This window comes from Megalops cyprinoides, chromosome 23, assembly GCF_013368585.1.
Source record: "Megalops cyprinoides isolate fMegCyp1 chromosome 23, fMegCyp1.pri, whole genome shotgun sequence".
Lineage (NCBI taxonomy): Eukaryota > Metazoa > Chordata > Actinopteri > Elopiformes > Megalopidae > Megalops > Megalops cyprinoides.
Window position 1 is genome coordinate 4,524,131 of NC_050605.1, and position 26,636 is coordinate 4,550,766.

The 26,636-nt window shown below is 44.1% G+C and overlaps 1 protein-coding gene across 1 annotated transcript; it reads right to left on the reverse strand.

Moving 5' to 3' along the window:
- Positions 1-5,678: 5,678 nt before the first annotated feature.
- Positions 5,679-26,602, reverse strand: podxl (podocalyxin-like). Its single transcript, XM_036518253.1, has 8 exons — positions 26,036-26,602; positions 13,037-13,672; positions 11,273-11,418; positions 11,001-11,027; positions 9,908-10,031; positions 9,042-9,082; positions 8,641-8,760; positions 5,679-8,212 (listed from the first exon to the last, which is right to left on the reverse strand). Exons 1-8 carry the CDS (start codon positions 26,088-26,090, stop codon positions 8,018-8,020), a joined length of 1,344 nt encoding a protein of 447 aa, XP_036374146.1. The 5' UTR covers positions 26,091-26,602; the 3' UTR covers positions 5,679-8,017.
- Between the last annotated feature and the right edge of the window lie 34 nt (positions 26,603-26,636).

The window sequence follows — 26,636 nt, forward strand, 5'->3', positions numbered from 1 at the left end:
TTTGCTCTTGGTTTTTGATGCTAATTTGCTGTCCATTCTAACACAGTCCACGAAGATATTAGGAGCCACTGTGTTTACCCAGTGATTGATTTATAGTGAAGTGAAATGCATTTATTTTTCCGAAGCCAATGTTTTTTTGCTGTAAGAAATGATGTTGCCATTCTCTTGAGGCCCTTTGTGCAGGGACGGGGGGTCAGCTTAAACCTGAATTACATGAACCCTGGCTTGGCTCTTCCGTTTCCAAAACCCATATGCCCACACAGCAGAATGTGCACGAAAGGCCCTATGGGTTTCACAGTCTTGCTTGTCGTCCCCTGGTGTTCTGTCAAGTAAAATATGACTTTGAGAGAGCACCTTGCCTTTGGCCCCACCCCAGGACCTTGTCCAGGTTATAACGGGTTGTGTAGACAACCAAGAACGCCCTTTCGTGTGTGTGTGTGTGTGTGTGTGTGTGTGTGTGTGTGCGCGCACACTTGTGCTCACACATGCATGTGCGCTGAAACGTAGGTGGTAAACTGAATGCATGTACTGATAGAGGGAGAAGCACCGTGTGGAACAGCCCCCCCCCCAAGAAAGTGGTGGAAAATCTCAGGTTCCTTCACCTGCAGGACTCTGATCTCATGTTTCAGTGTTTGCAATCATTCCTCCAACTAGAAGGAAAAATGACTGGGCATGTAAGCTATCTCACTCAAACAATTTTACTGCAGCTTACTTGTGTCTGCCAGAAATTTTTTCTTACTAATCGGACCATTTTAGGCAATTTACAAGATCTGCTTCATAGACCATTGCGTGTCCCCGGGCAGTAGTGATCAGTTTGTGCGCACATGTGATAGCCTGTCACTCTCAGCTGTTTGTGTCAGGGACGTCAGTAGTGGAATCCCAGTGCTGCACCTGAGGGGTGATGGGAAATGTAGTCCATGGTGCAGATCATCCCATATGTGGATTCATCACAGTTTATCAGATTGGTCCATTATTTAAAGGAAACAACAAAACAAAAAAACTAGCATGCTCATTTTTGGCTGCCTCTTCTCAAATGTCATTTTATTCCAAGACAGAGACACTGAAAATATTGTAGGGCTTCTATAGAGATGGCTTTTCTTCCAGTTATTGTTGTGGAGCTGTGGTTAAGTGCCATACAGTCTGGTGTTGTTTCCCATGTTGTACATTAGTGTATAAGAGAGCAATTACAATTAAATTAAAAAGAGTAATATTGGTAAAAAAAAAAAAAAAAAAAACGAATAATAAATAAGTAAATAAAGGGTTTGACACTGTAATCTGGTTGATATCTGGGTGCTTTTAATGTAGAATGCATATAGGCCTATAAAAAAATCTTTTTTTTCAATTTAGTGTTTATGGCTTACTAAAAGATTCTGATCTACTTTAAAAATCCTACTTTAATGTTCTTTGTACTTCAAATCACACACAACATGAATGAGGCAGTGGTAGCATTAATATAATAAAAGTAAAGAAATTTTCTCTTATGCTGATGGGTAGGTTCATCTCAAGGTTATCTTAAAAATAATGGTCAATTATTCTGGCTTCACAGTAAAATTGTGAGTGGTACCTACACTAGAATTAGACTTTGTAGAATATTGGTGCTAAGGTCCTTGGAAATATTCTGGCGGCTTGTTCATTTCTTTAACTGAAACAGTTTCTCATAAAAAGTGGTGTGATGTAGAGAAAAAGATTTCCATACACAACACCACTCTTGAACAGGACTGTCACATGCAAATAAGAAAAAAAATATTTACAATGCATCTACTTAGCTCTGACTTGTTGTTATCGGGAAGGAAGGACTCCCCATTGTTTTAAACCAAAATTAGCAACTGTTATATTGGAAGGTGTAAATTACTGAAACATGGCACCCAATTAATGAGAAGTAATACTGGAGTGTAATGGTACATTGTGAAACAAGTTGTGCTGCCTGAGGTTGTAACGGGGCACCTTTGCAGTTCTTTTTCTTGGAGTGTCTTGCTGATGTGTGCACGCACAGCCACGCTAAATTCACTAGATGACGCTCTGCTGTCAGCGTTTGCTCTTTTGTGTCCCTTTCTGCGAGCTAAAAAGGTGTAGCACGAGCCCGAAGTTGCCTTCCGAAGCTGCGGCAGTCTGTCCCGGACTGAAGACTGAAGTCACGCGAGCGCTGAAACGGCCCCAACCCGCCAAGCTGCCTAACAACAGCATGCATTTTTAATCCCATGCGCTGTCGTCATAGTCCAGGGCATTTATGCAATTAAGAATGACAGAGCATTCATCACGTAAGGGCTGCCAGTCTTGCATGCATGTGCAAGTGCGCTCTCACACACGCGCGCACACACACACACACACACACACACACACACACACACACACACACACACACACACACACACACACACACACACACACACACACACACACTCTCCTGCTTGTATTTTGATACGTGACCACTTTTGATTTACGTCTCTTGAGTCAAATCAGTCTTAAGGGGCTCCAGTACTGACTAAACCGCCGACTCGCTCATGTCATGAAGGTGCTTCTGTTTTGTACTTTTAAGTATCGCAGAAACCAGGTACCAAGCAGGAACATTAAACCATTCCAGAGAGGGCAACCTGAGGAGTGGCCAGAGAGCCCGAGCAGTGCTCATGAATGTAAACCAGGGGCGGCTGACCTTTTGCACATGTCTCTTTAAAACTAACCAAGGAACTAACTAACCATGGAAAATATACACCTCCCATTTACTCTGTGGCACTGAGAACAGGAGGAGGCTCGTTCACATCCAGCCTTCCCTGTGTTTTGGAAACAGACATGCAGACATGCATTATGCTGAATTGAGTTCAGTCGAGGTAGATTTAGCAGTGCATGCATGCACATGTCTGTGTATGTCTGTGTATGTGGGCACTGTAAGTACATACGTGTTTGCACTCGTATTGGAGCATAGGGGTTTTGGTAGTCCTCTGTTAGATTGGAAGCTTTTTTCATAAGTGGCTGAATGGCCTGCATTTGCTTTTAAACCAGTCAAATGCACATTGGCTTTAAAATGTGATGTGGCATCTTCCACAGGGCTTAATCAATCATAGCATAGGCTCTGCCTATGCACAGTTACAACATAAAGACACTGCGAGTCATGTAAGGAGAAAGGGTGAGTCTGAAACAGTCAATTCCAGGCAGTGTGGCGATTATCTTTAAGCATCATTTCAGGCTGGCACCCTTGAATTTAGAGAGAGCGCCCCCCCCCCCCCACACCCACGATGGTGAAAAAAGCAAAAGCTTTTTAAGACTGTTTCCACTGTTTGACCTCTGGGATTCTGTCACAGTTTTCTTTTAATTCAGTACCTTTGCAATATTCTGCTGGACTTTTTACCACGTTGCCTTTAAGAGTTGTTTGTTTTTTTTTTTTTTTTTTTTGGTGGTGTTTGAGGATCCAGAGTGGGGGAATTTTACATGAGGATTAGCATAGGGTAGCATTTCCTTACGGTTTCTATGTGGAACGCACCTTGCAACCTGAATGTAACGGGTCACTTCACAGAGGCTGGAGTGACCGCAGTGCTTTAAAGAGCGCAGCCTGTGTGACATCTTGGGGGCGGGGCGGGGCAAGGGACCAGCTTTCTCATTGGACTGTGGACATGGTGATCCCTCATTGGGCGACGCTTTCAAGAGCTGACACTTCCATGAGCTGACACTTCCATTTGTTTTTTTTCTTTTTCTTAAAACCATGTAAAAAAAAAAAAACTATTACTGACAGTGTCGACGTGCACCCAGCCTTATATACTCCATGTGACGAAATCCCATCGGCCTTCCCTGTGTGTGTGTGTGTGTGTGTGTGTCTGTGTCTGTGTGCACGTGCGCGTGCGTGCGCATGTGTGCGCGTATTCTTTCTCTCTGTCTGTCTGCTTGGTTGTCTGTGTATAGTATATACCTGCTGAAAAGATATCTTGTGTGTGTATATGTGTGGATATTTGGTCGGTAAAGCTGTGTAACGCATACAGTCAATATAGTTAAATTTGGTACCTTCTGGAACTGGACTATCAGCAAAAATGCTGATGGTTAAAAGGTTCTGATTATGAGTCATGTGTACATTACTACTTAATTATCTCACACTTACCGAGAACTTCAAACAGCATCAGTGGAGTTATTTTTCAAAGACCAAAGCGAAGGAAAATTATTTAAAAAAAAAAAAAAAAAAAAGAGCTGTAGGCCCAAATTAATCTTTGAAGGTTAAATGTATTTGTTGTGCCCTGGCCCTGAGTGCTATTGCCTAATCAGTTTAACAGTAGGATGTGTGTGTTAATGCAGACTCAATAGAAATTTGCTAGAGTCCAGTCACACAATGCTCTGCACTCCCACTCTACACAATATTAATAACGTGCACAGTTTGTGTGACTCGTATTTATCGTGCTGGAATCAAGCTGAAATCTACTTTAAGTCCAAAAAAAGTACTGTCATCAGTGCTGAATATGAACCTTAAGCCCTTAAGCAGTGAATGATGAGACCTGCATAGTCTTTGGAGGTTGCAATTCCCCATCACATGCACAAAGGTTTCTTCTGAAGAAATGTACAGACATCCTGACCTGTGAACTTTTTTTTTCTGGCTCATATTATTGAAGGACTTGAAGTATTTTTCCTCCACTGTCACAGAAATATTCTGAATATTCATTGGTCTCTTTTCTCATCTGTATGTGCTGCTGGAGTATTATCCGGGTGTCCTTTCCATTGTGTGCGTGTGTTTGTGCTCGGGTGTGTCCTCTTGGTTAACTGACTCGCTTGGCCTCTGCCCTCTAGTGGCAGTGTGACGCCACTGCAGTGATGTAACATTAAAGAGTGGCGTTCAGGGCTGTGGGGAAGCCACCTCTGTGAAAAGGAAAGAAGGGTTTTTGTGCCACAAAAATGAAAAAAAGAGATTGAAGCACCTTTTTGAAACTCAATGCCAAATCCATTTTCTTTAGCAGTTTGTTATTTAGTGTAGAACTAAATGGAATGCTGAATTTTTTTTTTTTTCCCCCGAGTGGAAACCCTTAGAAAGCTGGTACTCTGGTTTGAAAGCACTACTCTGTGGAGAGGTGAATGTTGAGAGAAAACTGTAGAGCTGCATTGTATGTAATGTACATAATGACTAAAGATTGTATTTTGTTCAGGTTTTCTTAATAAAACGATACCAACTCCAGTGGTACAAGTCTCCAGTTCATTTTGAGTGTGAACTCAGTGTGATGTCTGATTGATACGTGAAGTGTGGGGCGACAAAAATCTGTTAAACAATAACTTTTATTTCTCTTTACATGCTTTTTCCCCAAACAAAAATAAGCTAAAGAATATCTTTGTAAAGTATGTTTGTGTAATATGAATACTGCTCCGTTCTTTACCTAAAGGCTTGATTATGGAACAGTTGATTTAAACACCCCAACCTCCCCTTTGGGTAAAACAAAAAAGGCCACACTAATCCTACAAAGCTGATTCTCCCCACTGAGGTGTGATGTGAATACTCCCGCCAGATGTGCATATGCAATTGTGTGTCCCAAATCGCTGCTGTAGTGCCGTACTATAAAACCCATTCCAAGATGGTGCCGGCCTGCAGGAATATGGTTGCCCCTTCCCTTTCACCTTTCACTGCCCTGTGTGTGTGTGGAACGGCAGCTAAAAAAAACCCAAAAAACACGGCGACCAACGGTGTTCATTTTATTTTTGAAAATGTTTATTGCTGTATATAAAAAATAAAACATCTGTCCACAGAACCAAGACTGATTCATAAGCACAGATTCCAGTGTCAGACCCCCAGTGTTCTGTTAAAAGATAAATACGGGACGTTCTTTACCCTTATAAAGCTTGTTGGTAAAATTCAGTACTAAACAGGCTATGTACAAAGATGGTTAAAACAACAGTAGTAAAGGTGATGAGTGGCAATCACTAGTCGGTTCTCGCACCGTTAAACTGCCCAACCTACCGCACCCACAATATGCTTGGTTTCATGTCTTTCTAAATGAGGAACTCTGACTTCTCTGGCAAGAGATTATTTGAAACATTGTTTTTGGAATAACTTGAATGAAGTGTGCAGGAAAGCACATGTAACTTGACACTCCTGGAGTTCTGACTGGCTGATACACAGCGCATGCACATGGTAAGCACTTCCTCCAATGACGTTTTGTTCTGAAGTCTTCCGTGGCAGCCTGACGTCCCATTCAAACGCGGGCTGTCTTTGTGCCTTGAAGCTGGCAGCGACCCACGAGTAGCTTTAGCCGCGCCCAGGTGCTGTTGGAGAGGCTGGAGAGACCGCACATGCAGTCGTGCTGTGGTCGAAGCTCTGCTCACTGGGTGCTCCACCCCTTACATTATCTGAGCCTCACTGGGCCACACTGGGATTTAAAATGGCAACCTTCTGGTTCCAGTCCCCATGTTCCTACCAGAGACTTTGAGATCTCTGGCTGCAGGTATCACATTCAGGTCCTCTGAGGGAGGGATAGGGGGAGAGTGATGGGGAGTCCTGGTAGCCAACAGGCTGCATGCTAGCCAAGGTGATCTCATAACACCACCCCGCACAGGGAAAACTGAAGACGGAGACTGCTTCGCTACAACAAGGGGCAGCTCACCACACGCTCACAGATCAGCACACAAACCAAGAAGTGTTAAAAAAAAACATTTTCAGGCACGACATGTTAATGAATATTCTATTGTCACACGTCCAGTAGCTACGAATCAGCAGTGCTTGAAAAGACACACCCATGAATCATCACAGTGTCTATGCAGAGGCGAACGCTGGCCACACTGGGACCGTTGCCGCTAACTCTTTCATAAGGTAAAGATTGCAGGATGTTGCTGAATTTATCCTGAGGTCAAAGTCTAACGTGGAACTACAGTAGCTCTTCATCTGAGGTGACAGTCGTTTCACTTTTTGCAATGCACTAAAGGTAATTCCTTACATACAGGAGGCTGCTCCAACGAAAACACTTTCTGTGGGGAAAATAATACAGGTGCAGAAATACTCAGGTTTAAATACTCATCTATTTTGTGCTGCTGCTATGTTTATCTGTATATCATCACCAGAGACACAGTAGTAATGGTACTTCCTTGTATAACTCTGGAAACAAGCAGATGTGCTCTTAGGAGAACGCAGAAAAAACACTGGCATAACAGAAAGACAAAAAGGTGTGCAATAAGATACTGCAGATGCCCTTTCGTTCAACCCCTAGTGGTACAATGCTATCTCTGCACCCCTTTTACGCAGGCAGACAGCTGTCCAGAGAGTGACTACAATTACCCTCAGGAGCATTAAGACGAAAGACCTCCCTGCAGTTCATAGGTGGGGCGTACAGTTACCCTCGTCACGGGACTGGCCAGTAACCGTGTACCACTGTTCATCAGCGGCTGGAGTCATTCTGACTAAGGCACCTTCTTCTGGTCTGAGCTGGGCTTTCGCAGACAATCTACAGGGAGGGGTTTTGATTTTTTGAAGGGATTTAGTATTTCTTCTTCAGACATTTCTGAATTTGATTGCCTTACAGAATATTCAGACCGGTAAAATATATCGCATGCATGTGCTTTTATATATTGATAAAATATATCATTGTGCATGTGCTATTTTACATTAAAAACGATGTACTGTACATCCAGTTGTTGCAGATTGGAATCACATGACCTGCACTGGATCACATGATGCGGGCTGCAAGCATCTTGTGACTGGAGGCTGCTGTTACAGTTCAAGTTTAAAACTGTAACAACACTCAGTTAAAAAAAAAAAATTAAAGGCAGAGGTGGTAGTTAGTTTGCTTTTTAAGATTTAAGATGGCTATTTAAGATTTTTGCTTGATGGTGAGAGTTAGACACATCACGATTGAAATAATCCCACATTTTGGTTCCCAAAAGGTCAGTGTCGGATACAACGAGGCACCACGGTAATCGGTGTGGCCTCTGCCGGCTTGGTGGTGCGGTGTTCCCGTGGTGACGGCCGTGGTTCATGACGGCTGGTTTGGTGGAGTTTCTTTTGCACCATTCCCGCAGCGGGATCGGGTAAGGGTAGGGGGAGGGCCAGGTGAGGGGGGGGTTGGCCTTACAGGTGGGTGTCTTCCTCGTCAGGTATGTCGTCTTTGGCCAGGTTGTCGATGGGGACGATCCAGCTGTCGTTGAACTCCCCGATCAGGGTGGCCTTCTTCTCCTGCATCTCCGGCTGCACCTCGGTCACCTCCAGGGTGGGGTTGTCGTGGTAGCCGTTCTCCACCGTCTGCAGCTCCTCTGTCAGGTGTTGCTATCAAAACCAGAAACAAAGTGAGTGTGACGGACTTCACCAAGCATATATATAGCAGTACCTGCAACAAGGGTTGGCCTCCCTTTACATTTACATTTACATTTATACATTTAGCAGACTTTGGTCAGTTATTGTGCCCCTCTGTGTCCTTTTCATGTCAAATGCCAATTTACATCATTACCATATAACCATATAACGCGTCACTTCCTAACACAGACCATCAGCTAGGCAAGAACCTCCTTCAATACAACTGGCACATCACACCAATCACTAAGCCTGGTGTGGCACACACCAATAGGTATTTACAAGCGTGTAGCCAGCATTTGTAATTCTGTGTTTGTGTGCAGACGCCTGTGTGAGTGATGTGTAAGTGTTTGAGGATTAGTAAAACTCAAAACAACGAAAAAAAAAAAAACCCTGCAGCCCACCTGGTCCTTCCTGTAAGATCTGCGGTGACACATGGCGTAGATGGTGAGGCCGATGATCATGGCCAGCAGGGCGGCGCAGGAGCACAGGATGGCGACCAGGGTGGTGTTGTCAGATGTGCTCTGTGGGAGCGGGCGCACAAGAACCACACACATACTGTCAACATCCTCTCTGGTCACGTCACAATACATCACTTCCTTTGGAGTTACATCTAGAGGTACCCTCGGAATTAATATGTGCACAGCTCATTGTAAACTGCTTCTTGCAAAACTTGCTGTTGTTTCTTTGATGCAAATGAACTGACTGACATTTTGACCATAAAGACCCTTGTCAGACACAAAAATACATAATGCAAATATGTATGTATGTAAAAATTTTTTTAAGTATTTGTGCGGCACTGTACCTGTAGTTCATTGTAATATTTGTTCAGGAGTTCACCGCTAACTGTAACAAAAAGGATACATATATTAGCAGAACTTGACTTCATTAAAGATATAAAAACAATAGCTGCTGGTAATGACTGCAGATAGCATTATTAAGATTTTCATATATGTAGCATCCTCGAATAACATCAGCAAGGTAAGGGGGGGAAGGGGTATTGTCCCATCCTACTCCTAGATATTTCCTCCATCTGGGTGGTGCACAGTGGCCATTTTGCCCCAAAGGCATGTTAGTGTAGTAGTGATGGACATTTGGATAATAATAGTGGGTGGATAAATGGTCAGATTTGGTATTGGACACATAGATACCAAGGTTAAAACCAGATGCCAAGGTTAAGACTAGATACCAAGGTTAAGAGCAGATGCTAAGGTTAAGACTAGATACCAAGGGTAAGAGCAGATGCTAAGGTTAAGACTAGATACCAAGTTTAAGATCAGTTGCTAAGGTTAAGACTAGATGCCAAGGTTAAGTCCAAATGCTAAGGTTAAGACCAGATGCCAAGTTTAAGACTAGATACCAAGGTTAAGACCAACTATCCTTTGCAATAAGCAAGTGTTTCCCAGTCCTGGTCCTGGCGACCATCTGCGTATGCTGGCAATCATACAAGCTCTCACTTATTTAGGTTTTACCGAATGGCTAGCGGAGTGCTGCTCTTTAGTAATACTTTTTGGATTTACTTATATGCTTAAATATGTATGTTATATATTTGTTTATTCTGCTACAAAGTCATATACATACATGAATAGAAGATTCTGTTACAAATGTGTTTGTACTAATTTGAAAACAGGCCAGCTTGTGTGCTCGTTTGTTTACGGGACCCAAACCCACCTTGGATGGTCGCACCTTCGAAAACCTTCTTCCCATTCTTAGTCCTTATTTTCAGCTCGCACTTCTCCTCCTGGCTGTCCCTTATCAGCTTCTGGCAAATTGCACGCTCGTGCTTGGTGTCCTCCTGGGCAGACACAGGAAGAGCAACGCTAGAGCTCCGCCCAGCTCGCCTAACGGACAGGACGCCCATTGGGAAAGCCGGATGTAGCCCCATTGTGACGGCGCACGGACGTGCCACCTTAGAGGCTCTCGTTTGGTGTTCTGCTCGGCTGTCTCACATATACATTTTTTAAACATTTCCAAGTGGCACCAGGCTCGATTCAGTTTTTAGAAAGCCATTTTGACAACATTCACACAATTATGTATTTACGATGAATGGCACTACGCACAAAGCCACCATTGTGCTGTGACCCATTGGCGAAATTCATGTAACCTCATTGTCATTAGCAGCGTTTTAATGGTTACTCATTTGACATTGAATTTAAATGACTGAATTTAAATTCAATGTCAAACGTGTGAGAGGTCACGAGCACAGCCTCCCCCCACGGTGGGATCGGAGGTGTTCTGGTAGGTGTTCCAGGAGCGCTGTTAAAGAGGCCCTTCGTCAGTGACAGGAACAGCCATGCCGGGAGAGGGCGGGGCGGGAAGGAGAGAAAGGAAAGGAAGGTTCTTCTATGCCGACGGCTTTTCCACCACTATGACTGTTGTCTGTAAGGTCAGGTACATGTAACTTTGTAACTTTCCAATGTGGAAATGCATTAAAAAATGTTTCACAGTTAAAATGCAATGGGAGACTACTGTATACACACCTTAACTCTGAAAGTTGCCCTACATTAGAGGGAAAAAAACACTACTTCATGAGTACATTAAGTAAAGAAAAAACTTTTACCTATGTGTCTCAAACTCTCTGTTGCACGCGTGAATTCTCTGTGTGCTCTGCTGAGTTTTCCCAGAGGTGTGTAAAATCACAGAAGCTATTATTTTTTTGTCCATTTTCAACATTATAATCACTACTTCACGTGAGACACTGCAGCTACAGTGCTGTAGTACTACAGTGCCTCTTCTCTCTTTTTAACGAGGAGCAATGGCTTACCTTTTGGTCAGTCTTGTTATAGATGTACTGCAAAGAAAGAGAGTATTGTTTTTATTTATGTTTGTTCATGGAGGGAAATTTATTAAGAAGGAAAAGCTCATGAAATGAGAAGCTTTCATTTTCAAACAGGAGTCAGAAAGTAGTGGCATATCCACCTTAAATGCTTTAAGAATGAGTGACCTCACTATACAAGTATAGTATATATACCATAGATACTGTATGTGTATTTACATGTACACACACCGTCATCGATACATGCATTCCTTTCTTACCATATATACGGCTGCTGACATGGCCGTGGTTGTAGTCGTGGTTGTAGTTGGGATTATGGTTGTGGTTGTGGTCACGGCTGTCTTTGTAGTCACAGCCACAGCTGAGATCTTGTTAGTGGCTGTGGTGGCTTCATTCGCCTTTGATGCTGGTGAAGTCAGGAAAAGGGGGCAGGTAAATGCATCATTAATGCCAGAGTGTGACCCTCAGAGATAGCTAACACTGGGGCTAACACTGGGAGTAGCACTGGGGCTAACGCTTGGGCTAATGTTGGGGCTAATGCTTGGGCTAACGCTGGGGCTAAAGTTGGGGCTCCCGAGTAGCTCTGAATGAAACCTGACCCATATGGCCTGGGTTCGACCCCAGCTACATCATCAGCCAACAATTAGTGGCAGCTAACAGCAACAATACAAACTGACTTTGTCTGCACAGGATGGGGGTGGGTATGTCAGAAGGGGTTGCTTGCCTCACCTCTGAGGCACAGTGTGACTCCTCAGGCACCTGTGGGTTGGTCCAATGACATCACTGAAGCCACACCCATCTTCCTATCGGTGCTTATCTCACTGCTTGAAAACGTGCAGTGTGGAAAATAGTCACGGTTCATGTGGGAGTATATCAGAGGATTGCACTTGCTGAGCCCTACAGCTCCTGGATGAGTGTTGTGGTGAGAGGGTCATCAGTATACAATTGGTGATGACTAAATTATGGTTGAGCTTGCAAAGTAAGTGAGAAACAAATTTTAAATCCAGAGAGAAATAGCTACTTTTGCCCTATGACCCACATACTCATGGTCATGTCCCAGACGTTGACAGGCAGAAGCCACTGTCCATTTTTTTGGATAATGGACATGTGGAAAAAAATGGACACATTTTTGGATAATGGATATCTGTGTGTCAAATAAATCATTCTTTTGCAGAGCGCTGATGAGTTGGACATACACTGAAGGCAATTGATAGAATAATGAATGATAGATTGATGAACATTCATATTACTCTTCAACAGAGGATTACTCCAATAAACCATTTAGAAATGCTATATATTTTATGATAAATAAATAAAATATATTTTTAGAGGCCATCTATGATTGCACTCGCTTTAAAAAAAGGGAACTCGGGGCTAAGTTTTTGGTTTGAAATCCCTTGGGCTTTAAATTTCATTTGAGGCTTTGTGATTGCAACGCTTAACTCCTCTGCTGCCTATTTCTTGCCATAGGGCAGCAGTGTTGTGTAGTAGTTACAGAGGACTGGGGGGGTTCAAATCACCTGTCATTTTTTTCTTTTTGTACTTTACCTTTGCGCTTTTACCTTATTTGGAATAACGAGTTTCCTTCAGTACATTTGGCTGGAGACCTTTGCCCAGAAGTGCAGGACGCAGAGTGCGCAGTCCTCCAGTACACACAAATGCCACACGGTCCAATGCCACATAGGGGACCCACAGGGGGACCCTGTCCAAGATACCCCTTCCCTACCCTGGCTGAACTGTCACTGTAGACTACCCGGTCATTGTCGGCAGATGAAGCAGCTGGTATCAAACCTGGGCTGTCAGGCTCAGAGCAAGTGCTTTGACTGACTGAGCCACTCAGAGGCCCCTCTCAGCACCTTTGCTTGTCCAGGAGGGGATTTCAGAGGTGCTGCACCAGGGGTTGGAGTCTGTGTGTCTCCACTTAAAGGCCTCTTCCCCTGGTGACTGCTCCCCACTGCTGTATTATTCTACATACTCGTGGGGTTCTGGCTAATTTGAGGGAGCAGAAGTGATGGTGGCCTTACCTGTGCGGCTCTGGGAGCCCGGAGGTGAGGTTTGCGTCTCTGTTTCGGGATTTGGTGTTTTTGTGGGCACTGATGTCTGGGATGACAGACGACCAGGATGCGATGAATCTGTGGTAGTTTCAGCTTTCAGGTTAGGGGTGGTGATAGAGTCTTGATGTGTGAATTTCCCTGGAGTGGTCTCCCTTGCCGTGCCGGAGGGGTCTGTGGTCGGTTTAGTCAGGCTGGCATCAGAGTTGCCTCGACGAGCTGCAGAAGAGGGCTCAGGGGGTCTTGTACTTGTTGGCGTGGTACCAGCAGTAGAAGAAGATGGGACCGGGGTTGTGATATGAGCAGTTGAGTCACTGGTCAAGGGCTCGACTTTTTTAGTTGTGGAGTCGAGTGATTTAGCAGTCGGGGTGGCAGTGGTCACGGCGGCAGTGGTCGAGGCCGCAGTGGTCGAGGCCGCAGTGGTCAAGGTGGCCACCACGGCAGTGGCGGCAACAGTGGTGGTGGCAGTGGTCACAGCTACAGTTGTGGTAGTGACAGGTTTTGCAGCGGTGCTGACAGTGGGTGCTGCAGCTTTTGCCTCACTTGTTGTAATTGATACAGTGGGGATGGTCTTGTCCAAGCTTGAAACGGCACGGTGACAAAAAATTCCTGGGGGAGTGGCAATGAGAAAGCAAGAGAGTGAGTGTGGTCTCAGTGCTCTGTGCCTCTGATGAACACAGTCAGTGTGGTCACAGCATACTGCTAATGTACACAGCGACATGATCAATCCCCACCATCACCGTTTGGTTTCCAAACGATTTTCCTGAAAAGTGCTGTTGGGTTCCTAATCTCTTTTCTGAAAGCAGCCATTCAGTTTCTAATCTCTTCTGAAATACAGCTGTTTCGTTTCTCATCTCTTTTTCTGAAATACAGGTGTTTGGTTTGTATTTATCATTTCAACCACTGGTACAGTCTTCTTCTTCACTGGTGCATCCAAAAACTTGGCCACAATGAACTGAGGGAGGTCATAATACGAAAAAGGGGAACCTTTTTCACACATTCTTCAGACATTCACAATATAAAAAATACTCTGCTGGCTTACACATAGTTACACATAAGTAAACATGTTGTTGAGATGAATGTAATCTAGTTTTATTTAAGGATACCCCCGAGGAAACACATGCTTAAATACAGTTGCATATAAAACAGTGACCACAAACATTTAAATATATGACACATATTTTGACATAATAAAAACTCAAGTAGTCTTTTGTCTCTCTTTTGTCTAATGTAATCTCACTAAAACAGTCTAATAAACCAATGTGATCATGCACATAGTTTTTCCTGGCTTGAAATGGCTGAGATGTGATGGACCAGTAATTGACCTCATGCTAAACCTGAGAGGAAGTGTGGTTTCCCCCAAGCTGAAGCTGGGTTTTCTAATCCAATTATAGCCGCCAGGGCCTCCTCGCACAATAACTTAGGAAGTAGCACACCCATTTGCCCCAGCTTCACCAGCACTGCATGAACAATGCAGACAGGGCCTCCTCTCTTAAACAGCACCTCAGGGGAGTTAGAACAATGTCTTTCTTCCCCACCCACGTACACAAACACACACACACACACACACACACACACACACACTCACACACTCTACTCATAAAAGGAAGGACCTAAATTGTTATAATACAATAAAAGAAGGTTCATGCCCATTCTTGTGTGCATTGTCAGTTTGTGGTGATTACATTTTTTAATATTCCAGATTTTTAAAATGGAATGTTATAAATGTAATCACCATCAACTGCGATAGCCTCTGACAAGGATTCACGGTATCTCTTGTGCTCAGTAGTTTTGTCACATAATCAGATTTTTGGGGCTTTTCATCAAATGAGTTCTTGTAGGGCTCCAACAGGAATACAAATACTCAGACAATTCACAAATCTCCACAAAGCCATAGGTCTCCTATGACTCACACAGGACCACTAACGCTCAAATAATGAACAAATCTCCACAAAATGTTGAACAGTCTTTCCCCAAGTTCTCTCAGCACTGATGAGATGTTGTCCAGTGATGCTACGACAGTGCTGAGGACAAATTAAGGGGAATTGTATGTATTGGCTGTGCCACTATTCTCCCATGTTTCATCCTTACATTTGTGAAAAGAGTGGGGGGGGGGGGGGGGTCGTCACAGAAGTACTGCAGATTGGGGCAGGGTAAGGTAAGGAGTGATTTCAGGTTCTTGCATGCCTCTGTGCCCTGGGATACATCACTACGGTGCTGGATTCCCTTAAAATCTTAAAAATACGTGTCCAGTCTAATAAATACATTTTAATCAGGAAACTCTAGCAGATACAAAAGCTGCTGTGTTAGACTTGGATGCGCTGGCTGTACACTACACAACTGTGTGGCATTGACCCTATTCCTGGTGCTGGCCCTATGATTTCTGAACAAGTAGATCTGCCTGGCAACAGTTTATGTAGGGCGCAACCTATGCCAGCTTTGCAACGGTGCATTAAGCAGATGGTAGCAGTAGAGCATGTGGGGAAAAGTCAGGTAATCAAACATGACAAGAACGTGCATTTTCATTGGCCACTGGATAATCAGTCGTCACAGTGACAAATCACAGACTACGATCAAACAGCAAGGCGTTCCAGATTGCCTGCTCCACTCTTGTTTATCGAACTGATGGAGAGAGAGGAAAGCATGACAAATCATTTTTTGTCATGTTCAATGAATGACAATCCTAACTGAGGTGTCGGTCATGGTGAACGAGCAATTTCCTGACTGGCTAGTGCAACAATACCACAGAACATAGATTTCCCTATAAGAGAATGATATACTGTATTTTAATAAATGTAAATGTGCTACAAACTAGGCTTTGTTTCAAATGAGAAGCAGCCCAGGGACGAAGTTTCCTGGATCAGTGCAGAACAAATCGTGGCTAGGACTGGACCTTGGGCACTCTACCCGGATACAGAGGGAACTCCCACCACCCCTCCCCAGATCCTCATGCCGATCTATTGTGGTTGCCCTGGCGATGGGCAAGGTGGGGCTGTGCTGATAAGCAGCCATTCTGTGGAGAGCAGGAACCAGAGTGTCGGGCCCCTGTGGGTACAAATCTACACACCGTTCCCCTTTGTGTCACCCCATGACATGGGCCAGGCATACTCTGTGACGCAGCTGTGCATCATACTGGACATGTTGCTAGGCCTAATTAGAGGATATGCAGATGACACAACAGCTTCTGTAGGGTAAGATTTTATTTTAAAGAGAATGCTGGTTTCTGGGGTCTTCTCTACCCAGGACACTCTCCACAGCATCTTATCAGCCTTTCTGAGAGGTGGTGTCAGGAGATATGGAGTCTACTGTTGTTGCCCGGGTTTGTTCTCACCAGGCTGCCCGGTCTTTGCCAAATGACAGAAGCGCAAATCCTCAGCTTATCAACAGTGAGGCTGTTTTCATCGTGGGGAGATATTCCCTTAGGGAATTCTTGCTGCAGTCCCTCAAACAGACTTAGCACATGAGGACACTGGAGAGTTTAACATGCAGGACATTAAATAAATTTAGTAGATGCTCTTGCCCAGAGGGACTTTCATGGCTTAAAATTGTTTACATGTTATCCATTTATACGGATGGCTATTTACTGAGGCAATTTGGGTACAACAGAGACTGCAACAGCAGCTTTACAACAGCAGGGGCCCACCAGGGAATCAAACCAGCAATGTTTGGGGATACGAGCCCTGCTCCTTAGCATCATGCCACTCGGTATCCTCATTTGTGAAATCCTCAGAGGTCATGTGTAACAAACAGATGAATATATCACAGTGGGAGATAGACCTGGAAGGGAAGGAGACCCAGTGTAGCCCCTTGTACTTCACTAATCAAGCCCTTACCAAAGAACACTGAGGGCAGTGCAACCTCCCTTAACCACTTATTGCAGCACATTAAATCTGAACCAATAAGCACACATAATCTGGTATGTCACACAACTCTTTTTGTGTAGCCACTTCAGTAACAAAAGAGGGCACCACCAACCACCTTGCTTGTGAACTGGTATCAGTGAGTGGGAATGGTTAGACAGTTGGATCTGACTCCTTGTTTTTAAAATATATCCTTTCCTGTTTTCTTCTCAGAGGAACCTCTGTGAGCAGTAACAGGGATGGTGGTTCTAATCCAATCACAGCTCTTTAGCGAGTATCACACTGTGATATGCAGCAGTAAGGTCAACTCCCCTGCCTCCCCCACAATGGGCAGAGTAATGCTTTAATTTTAACCCTTTAGTGATTAGTTTCTAATCAAAAATAACAGTCCCAGTACAGACATAGTAGCTTTCATTATCTTACACATATAAATGAATGCTATCATTGATTACAAATCATGGGACAATGGTTAGAGTTATGCTTACAGCACACATCATGAATTTAGCCCCGATTTAGTGTTTCTACTTAACAACTTAGTTTACTTGTTTTAACACCCCAGATTGAGTAGTACCTCAGGTCCCACGGGCGACAATTATTTCTCCTTTGGGCACATTACAAACTGCATGTGGATATTGAGCAATCTTAAACCTTTCACTGGTTCCTTTTGAGTGATGGATTTCACAAGCAGTGAGAGATTGCTGGCAGTCAATTAAAAATCACCGTTCAACAGTGTGATGTGCCAACAGAGGAGCTGTTTCGTGGGAACTGTCAGTGTTTCCTGCTGGGTCCACGGCTGAAAGCATGGAGCCGTGAGATAAAGGACGTAGCGCCAAAGACAGGGCCGCCACGCTGAGGGAAACACGTGGGACAGAAGCGGCAGGCGAGGAATTCATCAAGCCGTGGCTCGAGTGTGCGGGTTTGTTTAATCCGCTCACACAGGGCTACCGCTGCGGATAGAACCGTGACGAATGGAAAGAAACAGCCGGGAAGCATTTGGTGACGTAGTATGTCCTGGGGCTGTGGTAAGCTCTGTACAAACTGCAGTTATGGTGAGCCTTAGAGTTATGGTAAATGCTGTATAAACAGGAGTTGTAGTAAGTCCTGGAGTTATGGTAAATGTTGTATAAACGGGAGTTGTAGTAAGTCCTGGAGTTATGGTAAATGTTGTATAAACGGGAGTTGTAGTAAGTCCTGGAGTTATGGTAAATGTTGTATAAACGGGAGTTGTAGTAAGTCCTGGAGTTATGGTAAATGTTGTATAAACGGGAGCTGTAGTAAGTCCTGGAGTTATGGTAAATGTTGTATAAACGGGAGTTGTAGTAAGTCCTGGAGTTATGGTAAATGTTGTATAAATGGGAGTTGTAGTAAGTCCTGGAGTTATGGTAAATGTTTTATAAACTGGAGTTGTGGTGAGTCCTGGAGTTATGGTAAATGTTGTATGAACTGGAGTGGTGAGTGCTCTGTGAACATACTGTACAGGGCAGGATCAGTGGGCAGCACTGCATGACTTCGAATTCGAATTCCAAGTCCTGATGAGGTGACAGTTTGAATTCCCCTACTCTGAAACACGTGCACTGTGTCTCAGCCCTGACACCCAGCTCCTACGTCAGTACGCTTAATCGCGATATTCAAATATTATGATAAATGAAACAGGCTTTGTCCCTGCTGTGTGGCTCTGGATGTTGTTATGAAAGTTGCAACTCCAATTTCTGTGCTAAGGTGTGGGGTGGTGCACTACTTCTCCGTGTAGTGAATCTCTTTGTCCAAAAGAGGCCAGAGGTGTGAGAACGGGCCTTGAGTGTTTTCTCCCCGAGTCTTCCTGCTCCGTGTTGACTCTGTTGCGCAATAGGATGTGTGCTTCCATGGTGCGTGTGATTTATACTGACAGAAAACAACATGCCCATCTCTACCAAGAATGGACCAAAGCAGGGCTGAGCTACACACCCACTTATTCTGTGACACGTTGGTGAAGGCATATTATGAGGGGTCATTTCGCCTACACACATCCTGATTGACACTCATGGTGCTCTCATGACAGCATACACGAAGAAGATTGAGTGATGCCTGTCGTCTTAAGATTTAAAAATGTTTTCAAATGCTCTTCAATCTGTTTCGAGACAATTTCTAAAATAATTCAGTTATGTCTAGAGGACATAAAGCTTGTGTATTAAAACTACAGCAGTGTTTAAAACAATGCATTTTAATTGATAAATTGTGTCGATTTCTCACATCAGTTCTGCACAGCAGGATGTTATCAGTGTGAGTGAGCTGATGCGCCAATAAAGACGAAAATATGCATGTCATATCACTGGGATTATCTCTCATTGCTTTGTGGTTGGGATCATTTTTACCTTTCTGTTTGTGACAGGGATAATCTCTCATGTTTATCTCTAGCTATGTGTTTTTTTGCTGGAATGCCCTGTCTCTGGCTGTGTGTCAGTCAGTGGGTATCGGTTCTCTGGCTGTGTGTCAGTGAGCGGGTATCGGTTCTAAGGCTGTGTGTTAGTGAGTGGGTTATCGGCTCTCTGGTTGTGTGTTAGTGAGTGAGTATCAGCTGTCTGGCTGTGTGTTAGTGAGTGGGTATCAGCTCTCTGGCTGTGTGTTAGTGAGTAGGTATCGGCTCTAAGGCTGTGTGTCAGTGAGTGGGTATCGGTGCTAAGGCTGTGTGTTAGTGAGTGGGTTATCGGCTCTCTGTCTGTGTGTTAGTGAGTGGGTATTGGCTCTCTAGCTGTGTGTTAGTGAGTGGATATCGGCTCTCTGGCTGTGTGTCAGTGAGTGGGTAACGGCTCTCTGGCTGTGTGTTAGTGAGTGAGTATCGGCTCTCTGGCTGTGTGTCAGTGAGTGGGTATCGGTTCTAAGGCTGTGTGTTAGTGAGCGGGTATCGGCTCTCTGGCTGTGTGTTAGTGAGTGGGTTATCGGCTCTCTGGCTGTGTGTTAGTGAGTGGGTTATCGGCTCTCTGGCTGTGTGTTAGTGAGCGGGTTATCGGCTCTCTGTCTGTGTGTGAGTGAGTGGGTATCGGCTCTCTGGCTCTGGATTCTATGATCAGACCTTCAGGGGGGCTCAGCCCCTAATGAGAATGTGACATGCATACAGTGCCTTGCAAAAGCGTTCAAGCCCCCTGCTAAATCACTCATTTCACTGGATAACAATTAATACATTACATACTATTTTTCTATATATGATATTTTAATTTACAACAATAATACTTTTAATGAATTACTAGTAAGTAACATGAGTTTTACACCACAAAATATTTTTCTTGCTCTCACTCTTTCTTTCTGCCGACTCCATCCTGCTCTCTCTCCTTCTCTAACTCTCTCTATCCTCCTCTTTCCCTTGTTGTGCTGTCAACCAAAAGGCAAATGTAACAACCAAACAGAGAATTTATAATCTAATAAAAAGTATAAATTGATCCATATCAATTCATAGCATTATTCTAATTGAATATTGGGTTGCTGTGGGTAATGCAGTGAGGTGACGTCATTTTGACCTTACTCTCTCACCTGAACCTGGCTGTTTTCTTTAAAAAAAAAAAAAAATCCATCTATGGAAAAACAGAGGTTTCCAATGAGTTAGGGTTTGTTCCAATGCTTCAATTCACTGTCCATAAATGTACTGTAAATATACCATAAAGCCCAGTTCTATCAGAATAAGAAACATTGTGACTACTAAACTACTAAAGTGCATCAGTTAGCTCCTTAGCTGGTAACTGTGCAAGCAGACTAGCTCAGAAAGCTAACATTAGCTGATAATCTCTAGCGATCTACATCAGCTAACATTCTTTGACACTATTCACACCATGGAAGTATAACCAGACACTTTCTAAGTAAGGAATAAACCACGACTGGCGGTGCAGTTCTATGGAAATAAACCACGAGAGGGTGGTGTGATGCGGCCCCGCGGTGAAGCCTGAAGGCAGGCCACCCTTAACCACCCTGAAGTTCACAGTAATAATAACCACGTTCTCAGAACATTCAGCAAATTTATTTGTTAACATTTCAACTTACTTGTGTTTTTAATCTGCGTCATGAAATTCACCTACTCCTAACCTACTCCTTCTTCTCCTTCTCCTTTCACTGGCGTGGCGGACTACCAACATTAAAGGTGCATGCTGCCACCTACTATACCGGAGTCTGTAATATCATGACTTTATAAAGAATACTGGACATTAAACCTGTTTAAATAAAGCCATGTGAACCTGTAATTGTTTACAGGTTCATTAGAGGGCTAAAAATGATTTCAGAAAATAATAATAATAATTTTTTATTATTATTATTTAGGGGTGTTGAGATGAAATTTAGGTGTGTTTGAGCACCCCTAAAAAGAGTCTAAAATCACCAATGGAGTATCGGCTCACTGGCTTTGTGTTAGTGAGTGGGTATCAGCTCTCTGGCTCTGTCAGGGGGAAAGTGAAGGTAAGATCGTGATTACTGCAAGCTGGGCTGAGACACTTCTTCTGCAGGGGGTCCTGCTGTTGAATCCCAGCAGGCGTTTAGCCGATCCCGCTTGGTGTGCTAGTCCCAGTCTACACGCAGTAAAAGGAGAAAGACAATCAGGCCAGAGGGGCGAGGTTTTGAATGATCTGCCTTCCTTCCTGCAGTGCTGTAAAAATAACATCTTATCCCGAGCCTGAAACAGAAGCAGAGGAGGACTCTTTCTGCCTGAAAAAAAAAACACCCAATAACCACCAAATTACCACGCAGCCACCCACCACAAGACAACACACCGTAACCAACCAATAACTGCCCAGAAACCACCCACTAATCAACCAATAGCCTTCTGCAGTAGTCCTGAGTATTTTGAATGACAACATGTTGTTTTATAGCACACATAAACAGAGACTTCTCACACTCCAGCTCTCACCACAGGAGCTGTAATGGTAGCATGTTCTACAACGTAATAGACCGGTGCCGTGCTATTCAAGCCTCCAAACCTTCAAAAACCAGCTGGGTTCAGCTGTCACCAAACTTGCCTGATTACACAGACAGTGAGCCACGGGGTAAAGACCTAACACAAACCACAGCATGGGAATGTAATCCCAGCCCATCAGGGGGAGGATGCAGAATTTGCATGTTAGGAAATTACTTTATGTCCCTTTCTCACAGCTCACAGGCTTCCAGGGCTTTGGCTCCATTTTGAGGGCAAATCAGGACACACATTTACATAAACATTGTAAAAACTGCACTCACTCAATATACAAATAAAACTCATTATGAATGAAATGCTTAAAGCCGACCATTTCAGCGGTAGGCACTATACAATTTAATGCTTCCCAGGAGCATTTTATTATACTTTTTATTATAGTTTTTCAAAAAACACCTTTGGATGTCATTTTAAAAAATCGGAATATCATTGTAATAATATGCCATTAAGAGTTATCATTATTACCTTCAATAAGTTGGGATGGCTATCTAACTAACTAACATCTTTCTTAGTTTATGTAAAATATTGAAAGACAAAGCCTTTCTCAATGCAAATTTCTTCCAAGCAACACATTTTAAAGACACTTTTTAAGGCCAGGATCTAGACACCTGATCTGTATTAACTGAGTAAACATGCTAAAAACATGTTTCTAGTCCTCATGGTCCTCATGGTCACATGACCTCCATGTTGAAATGCATTTTCTCATACCATAGAACGAAAGTCTAAGGCGGCACTTAAAGGGTAAATTAGAGCACTTCTCCTTGTGGGAAAATTTAAGAGGGGCGGGGGCAGAGACACTTGATAACCCACTTTTCCATTTCTTTGTGATGGGCTTCATTATAGTGTACTCTGGCAAGACAACCGCCTTGAGACAGCGTTATTGGCCCCTGGGAGATGGATTTGAAAAAGAGTCAAAAATTTTTCCCCTGCTTTTCACACAAAGCAAAACTGTGTGGGGTGTGGACTCCTCCATCCCTCCCTTTATTTACGGAATGACTGGTAACAGAGTGGCACGGCAAGGGTTAGCCCATGGCTGCAAGGATGCCGGCCGTTCTCATCGGTGTACGTGCGTGTCGGGAGTGGATGCTCTTTGACTGCCCGACCCCTGCGGTGTGACCGATCGTTTCGGGACCTGTGCGCCCCTCCCAGCGATGGTGTCCCATTCATTGGGACCATTCAGCGTGCCCGGTCACAGAGGGGGGGCTTCTTTGCACAGCTGAGTCACTATAGCCCCCCTCTGTCGGGTCTCCATTCAGCGCAGGAGAGGGGCTATGAATGTATGAAAGGGACCTTTCGTGGGGGCGATGGGTGGGTGTAATCAGCTGGCCCACAGCCTTGGCAACGTTACCATTGTGTTGTTGGAGCGTTGTTGTCAAATCACAACTGTGCCACACGGCTCCTCCCTGAGCAAAGTATTTCACCTGTAGAAAGGGTCACACCATTTGTAAGATATAAAACTAATTGTTTTGCCTCGACTTCAACACAAGCATCAGCTAAGCAGATGTAAGAAGATGCAGTAAGTGAATGTAAATGAAGTAATGGTCACCTGATTCAACTTAGTGCTGCCACACCTCCTATCTATATATTACATTGATTTCTGGTAGACTCTTCTCAATTAAAATGTGTGGTGTACATATACAGCTGAAGCTCATCGAACACAGTGGAAGGTCTTGAGTTCCAAGGGGTGCCCTATGATGGCAAGGATGTCTATGCCCATGGGGGTCTGTGTGTGTCTCCATGCAGCGTGGGTATGTTCATGTGTGTTTGTGCATGTCTGAGTATGTTTTTGTGTGTGTGTGTTTGTCTGTATGGGTGTGCCTGTGCATTTGTGTGTATTTATGTGCGTGTGTGTGTGTGTGTGTGTGTACGGCATTCCCGTTATTGAGACACAGGGGAGGAGCCCGGCAGTGGGAGATGGGGTGGAGCTGAGCCCGGGGAGGAGGGATGGACTGACGGTGCCAGCCTCGGGGGGGATTTATGACTGAAGATAGCCTGTGAAGAATCAGGCCCCTGAGGATAAGGTTGGGAGAAGATACCACGTTCATCACAGGAATCCTAACAATGGACCTTACAGTACGCCACGGCACTTGCCTCTACAAGGAGCTCCGCTCAAAACGCCTGCATCTGCCAAGATCCAACATAAAACAGCATAGACAAATGACCCCCCCCCTCAGCATCCCTGCCACCCCTCTCTCTCAGTGTAGGTTTCCTCGCTAACGGGGAGCGAGAGGGAACCCGTGTGCACTGTAAGCCCACACCTCACCGCCTGGTCAGCTGGAGCGGTGAGTGGGGGGAGTGGGAAGGTTGGAGGGAAGCACCCACTGCTAGGAAGAGCACGCCACACCTTCCCTGGGAACGGGGATGTTGATATAGGCCTTTCCTCTCCATTGTTCTCCAGTCTCTCATGCCCCCGCAAGCCAAAGAAAGTCATGCAGCATCCACACCTGGCCCGGGCCAAGCTAAGAACCAGATGGTGGGGTGAACCTTAGGCCCGTCTCACCCCTCAGCACTGTTCTGGGGTCTGAGGAGTTCTTAAAAATAAGAATAAACTTTCCAGGGAGAGGTGTAAATTCAGCTATCCGACCTGCGCTGTTGACTTTTAGATTTGCATGAGACAAAACGGGAAAATGACACCAAAATGATGGGACTGAATACTGAAGTGGCCATCATACCCTCAGTGTTATGGCACTTTATGGCACTAGATGTTCTCATCCAAGGTAGTTTATTTGTATGCAAAAAGGTGCTATTACAGAGTAGTTACACTACTCCCTCCCCAGCAAACATACACAAACAAAAAGCCAAAGAACCCTCCTGACATGAAAAATTGGTTAAAAGCGCTGAAATGTAAAAATGAGTTCAAAGAATAAATACTTACATTTCGGAAAATTTAATGGTGACATAACCTTAACTGGTTTATACCCAATTTTGCCATCTAAATGTAGGCTATAATTGACAGTAACCTAACTCTGCAGATTTTCCCATTTTGCTGGTTTGAAATCTGTGTTTGTTTCACCACAGTTAACAAAATCCTTTTTAACAAAGCTGTTAGAAGAAGATCTTCGTACTATGACGAAAATAAACGACAGACGAAACCAAAGTGAATGACTGCGGCATCTCTTGATGTCTGTGCCAGCATTTCCTTGATAAAACAAGCAAGCCATTGCCAAACAGTTTCCTTGCGATAGACAGGTGCGACACTCGGCTAATTAAAAAATAATAATAATACGTCTTTGTGTCAGAGGAGAGGCAGCAGATTTCGGGCCCACTTAATTAGCGGGACCGCTTTGGCTCTCACGCATCCGCGCGACGGCTGCCTTATCTCACCCACTTGTCAACAAGGGGACAGATGTTTTATATCTTTGAGAGGGACTCCCCCGGGTACCACTCCCGTCCTCCTTGTCACGACCGCTCTCTTCCCAAAACAACGGGCTCTTTATTAAAAACTCACACTTCACTTCCGGCCTTGCTATTTATTCATTTATTTAAAAAAAATTTACGAAATTTACTACATGACAAAGAACAACACGTAGATTCCTGAAAATTAATAAACAGGTCGGTCATAAAGACCCAATCTATTTGACTGAGTGTTAATATTTATTTCTGTTTCAGGTGTAACCCAAAAACAGCTTGTTCGATTCATTCTTGGACACGTGAAATGAATGTGACAAGACTGTAATGAAATAAACACTACTTCACAGAAATAGAGTGGAACTTAATGACCCCCTACACATTTCTTTAAAAACCTACCCCTTCAGTGAAACAGCTATTTCAAGTAACACCATCTCTGTTAATTATTATTTTAATAGGCCTAAAGTAATCTGGGTAAAGCTATGTTTTTCAATAGGGTATACGTGTATTCAACATCATGTTTTCTATACTTTTTCAGGTCAATCGGCTTTTTAGCGATACAGACAGACTGGTGTCCAGCTTCCTATATTGAAATTTTGCATTTTACAAAATACTTGTTTTGAAAGTTATCAAATTGGCTAAGTTCCATATGACGTGAAATGAGGGACACCACAGGGCTACTTAAACCACACGTCAAACTCCCAAAGTTGCTGTCTGAAACGCATTTCCAAAAAAAAAAAAAAGATCAAATAGCTAATTTAATATGCAAATGTACGCATTCACACATTCAATGCGTGTTTTTAGTAAACCAAATCAATCAGTCATTAGAGAGTCACTTACCGAGCAAAAGAACTACACAGATGACACGCATGTTGTTGTCTTTCTGTCTTTCCATTCCCCCGAAATAATTCAGTTTGTATCACCGTCTGTCTGGGGTGGTAAACTCAAAATGCTACTACACTTGCTGATGAGGCAGCGATACCAGATACAATTCAGTCCGTCTTGCGTACCTCCTGTATTTGTATTTGAAGTAAATAATTTTGTCCCAAAGTTTTTTTTTTTCTTTCTTTTTTTTTCTCAGAGCCAAGAATGCTTTTGTTTGCGCCTATCCTCTCTTCGCTCCCCTCTCCGGCTCGGGGATCTGAGGAGCGTTTTTTCCAGGTTTCCTTGGCTGCGATGAATGTTCGCCGCTGTCGCTGGCTCTGTCCCTGGCGCTATTCATGCGTGGACTGCTACTGCGAGGCTGCGGTCGTTCTTGTGTTGGGAGCAGCGCAAGCCCGTGTGCGCACACCAGACGCCTTTTTCAAATGTCCAGCTGCTCGCGCGGCACTGGCGTGGCACTGCCCACATGTCTGCAGAATGTCAAGAGGCGCCTACAGCGAGAGGAGATCCAATCGAGAACAATTCGCTCGCAGAATAACAACGGACAACTCCCTAGCAA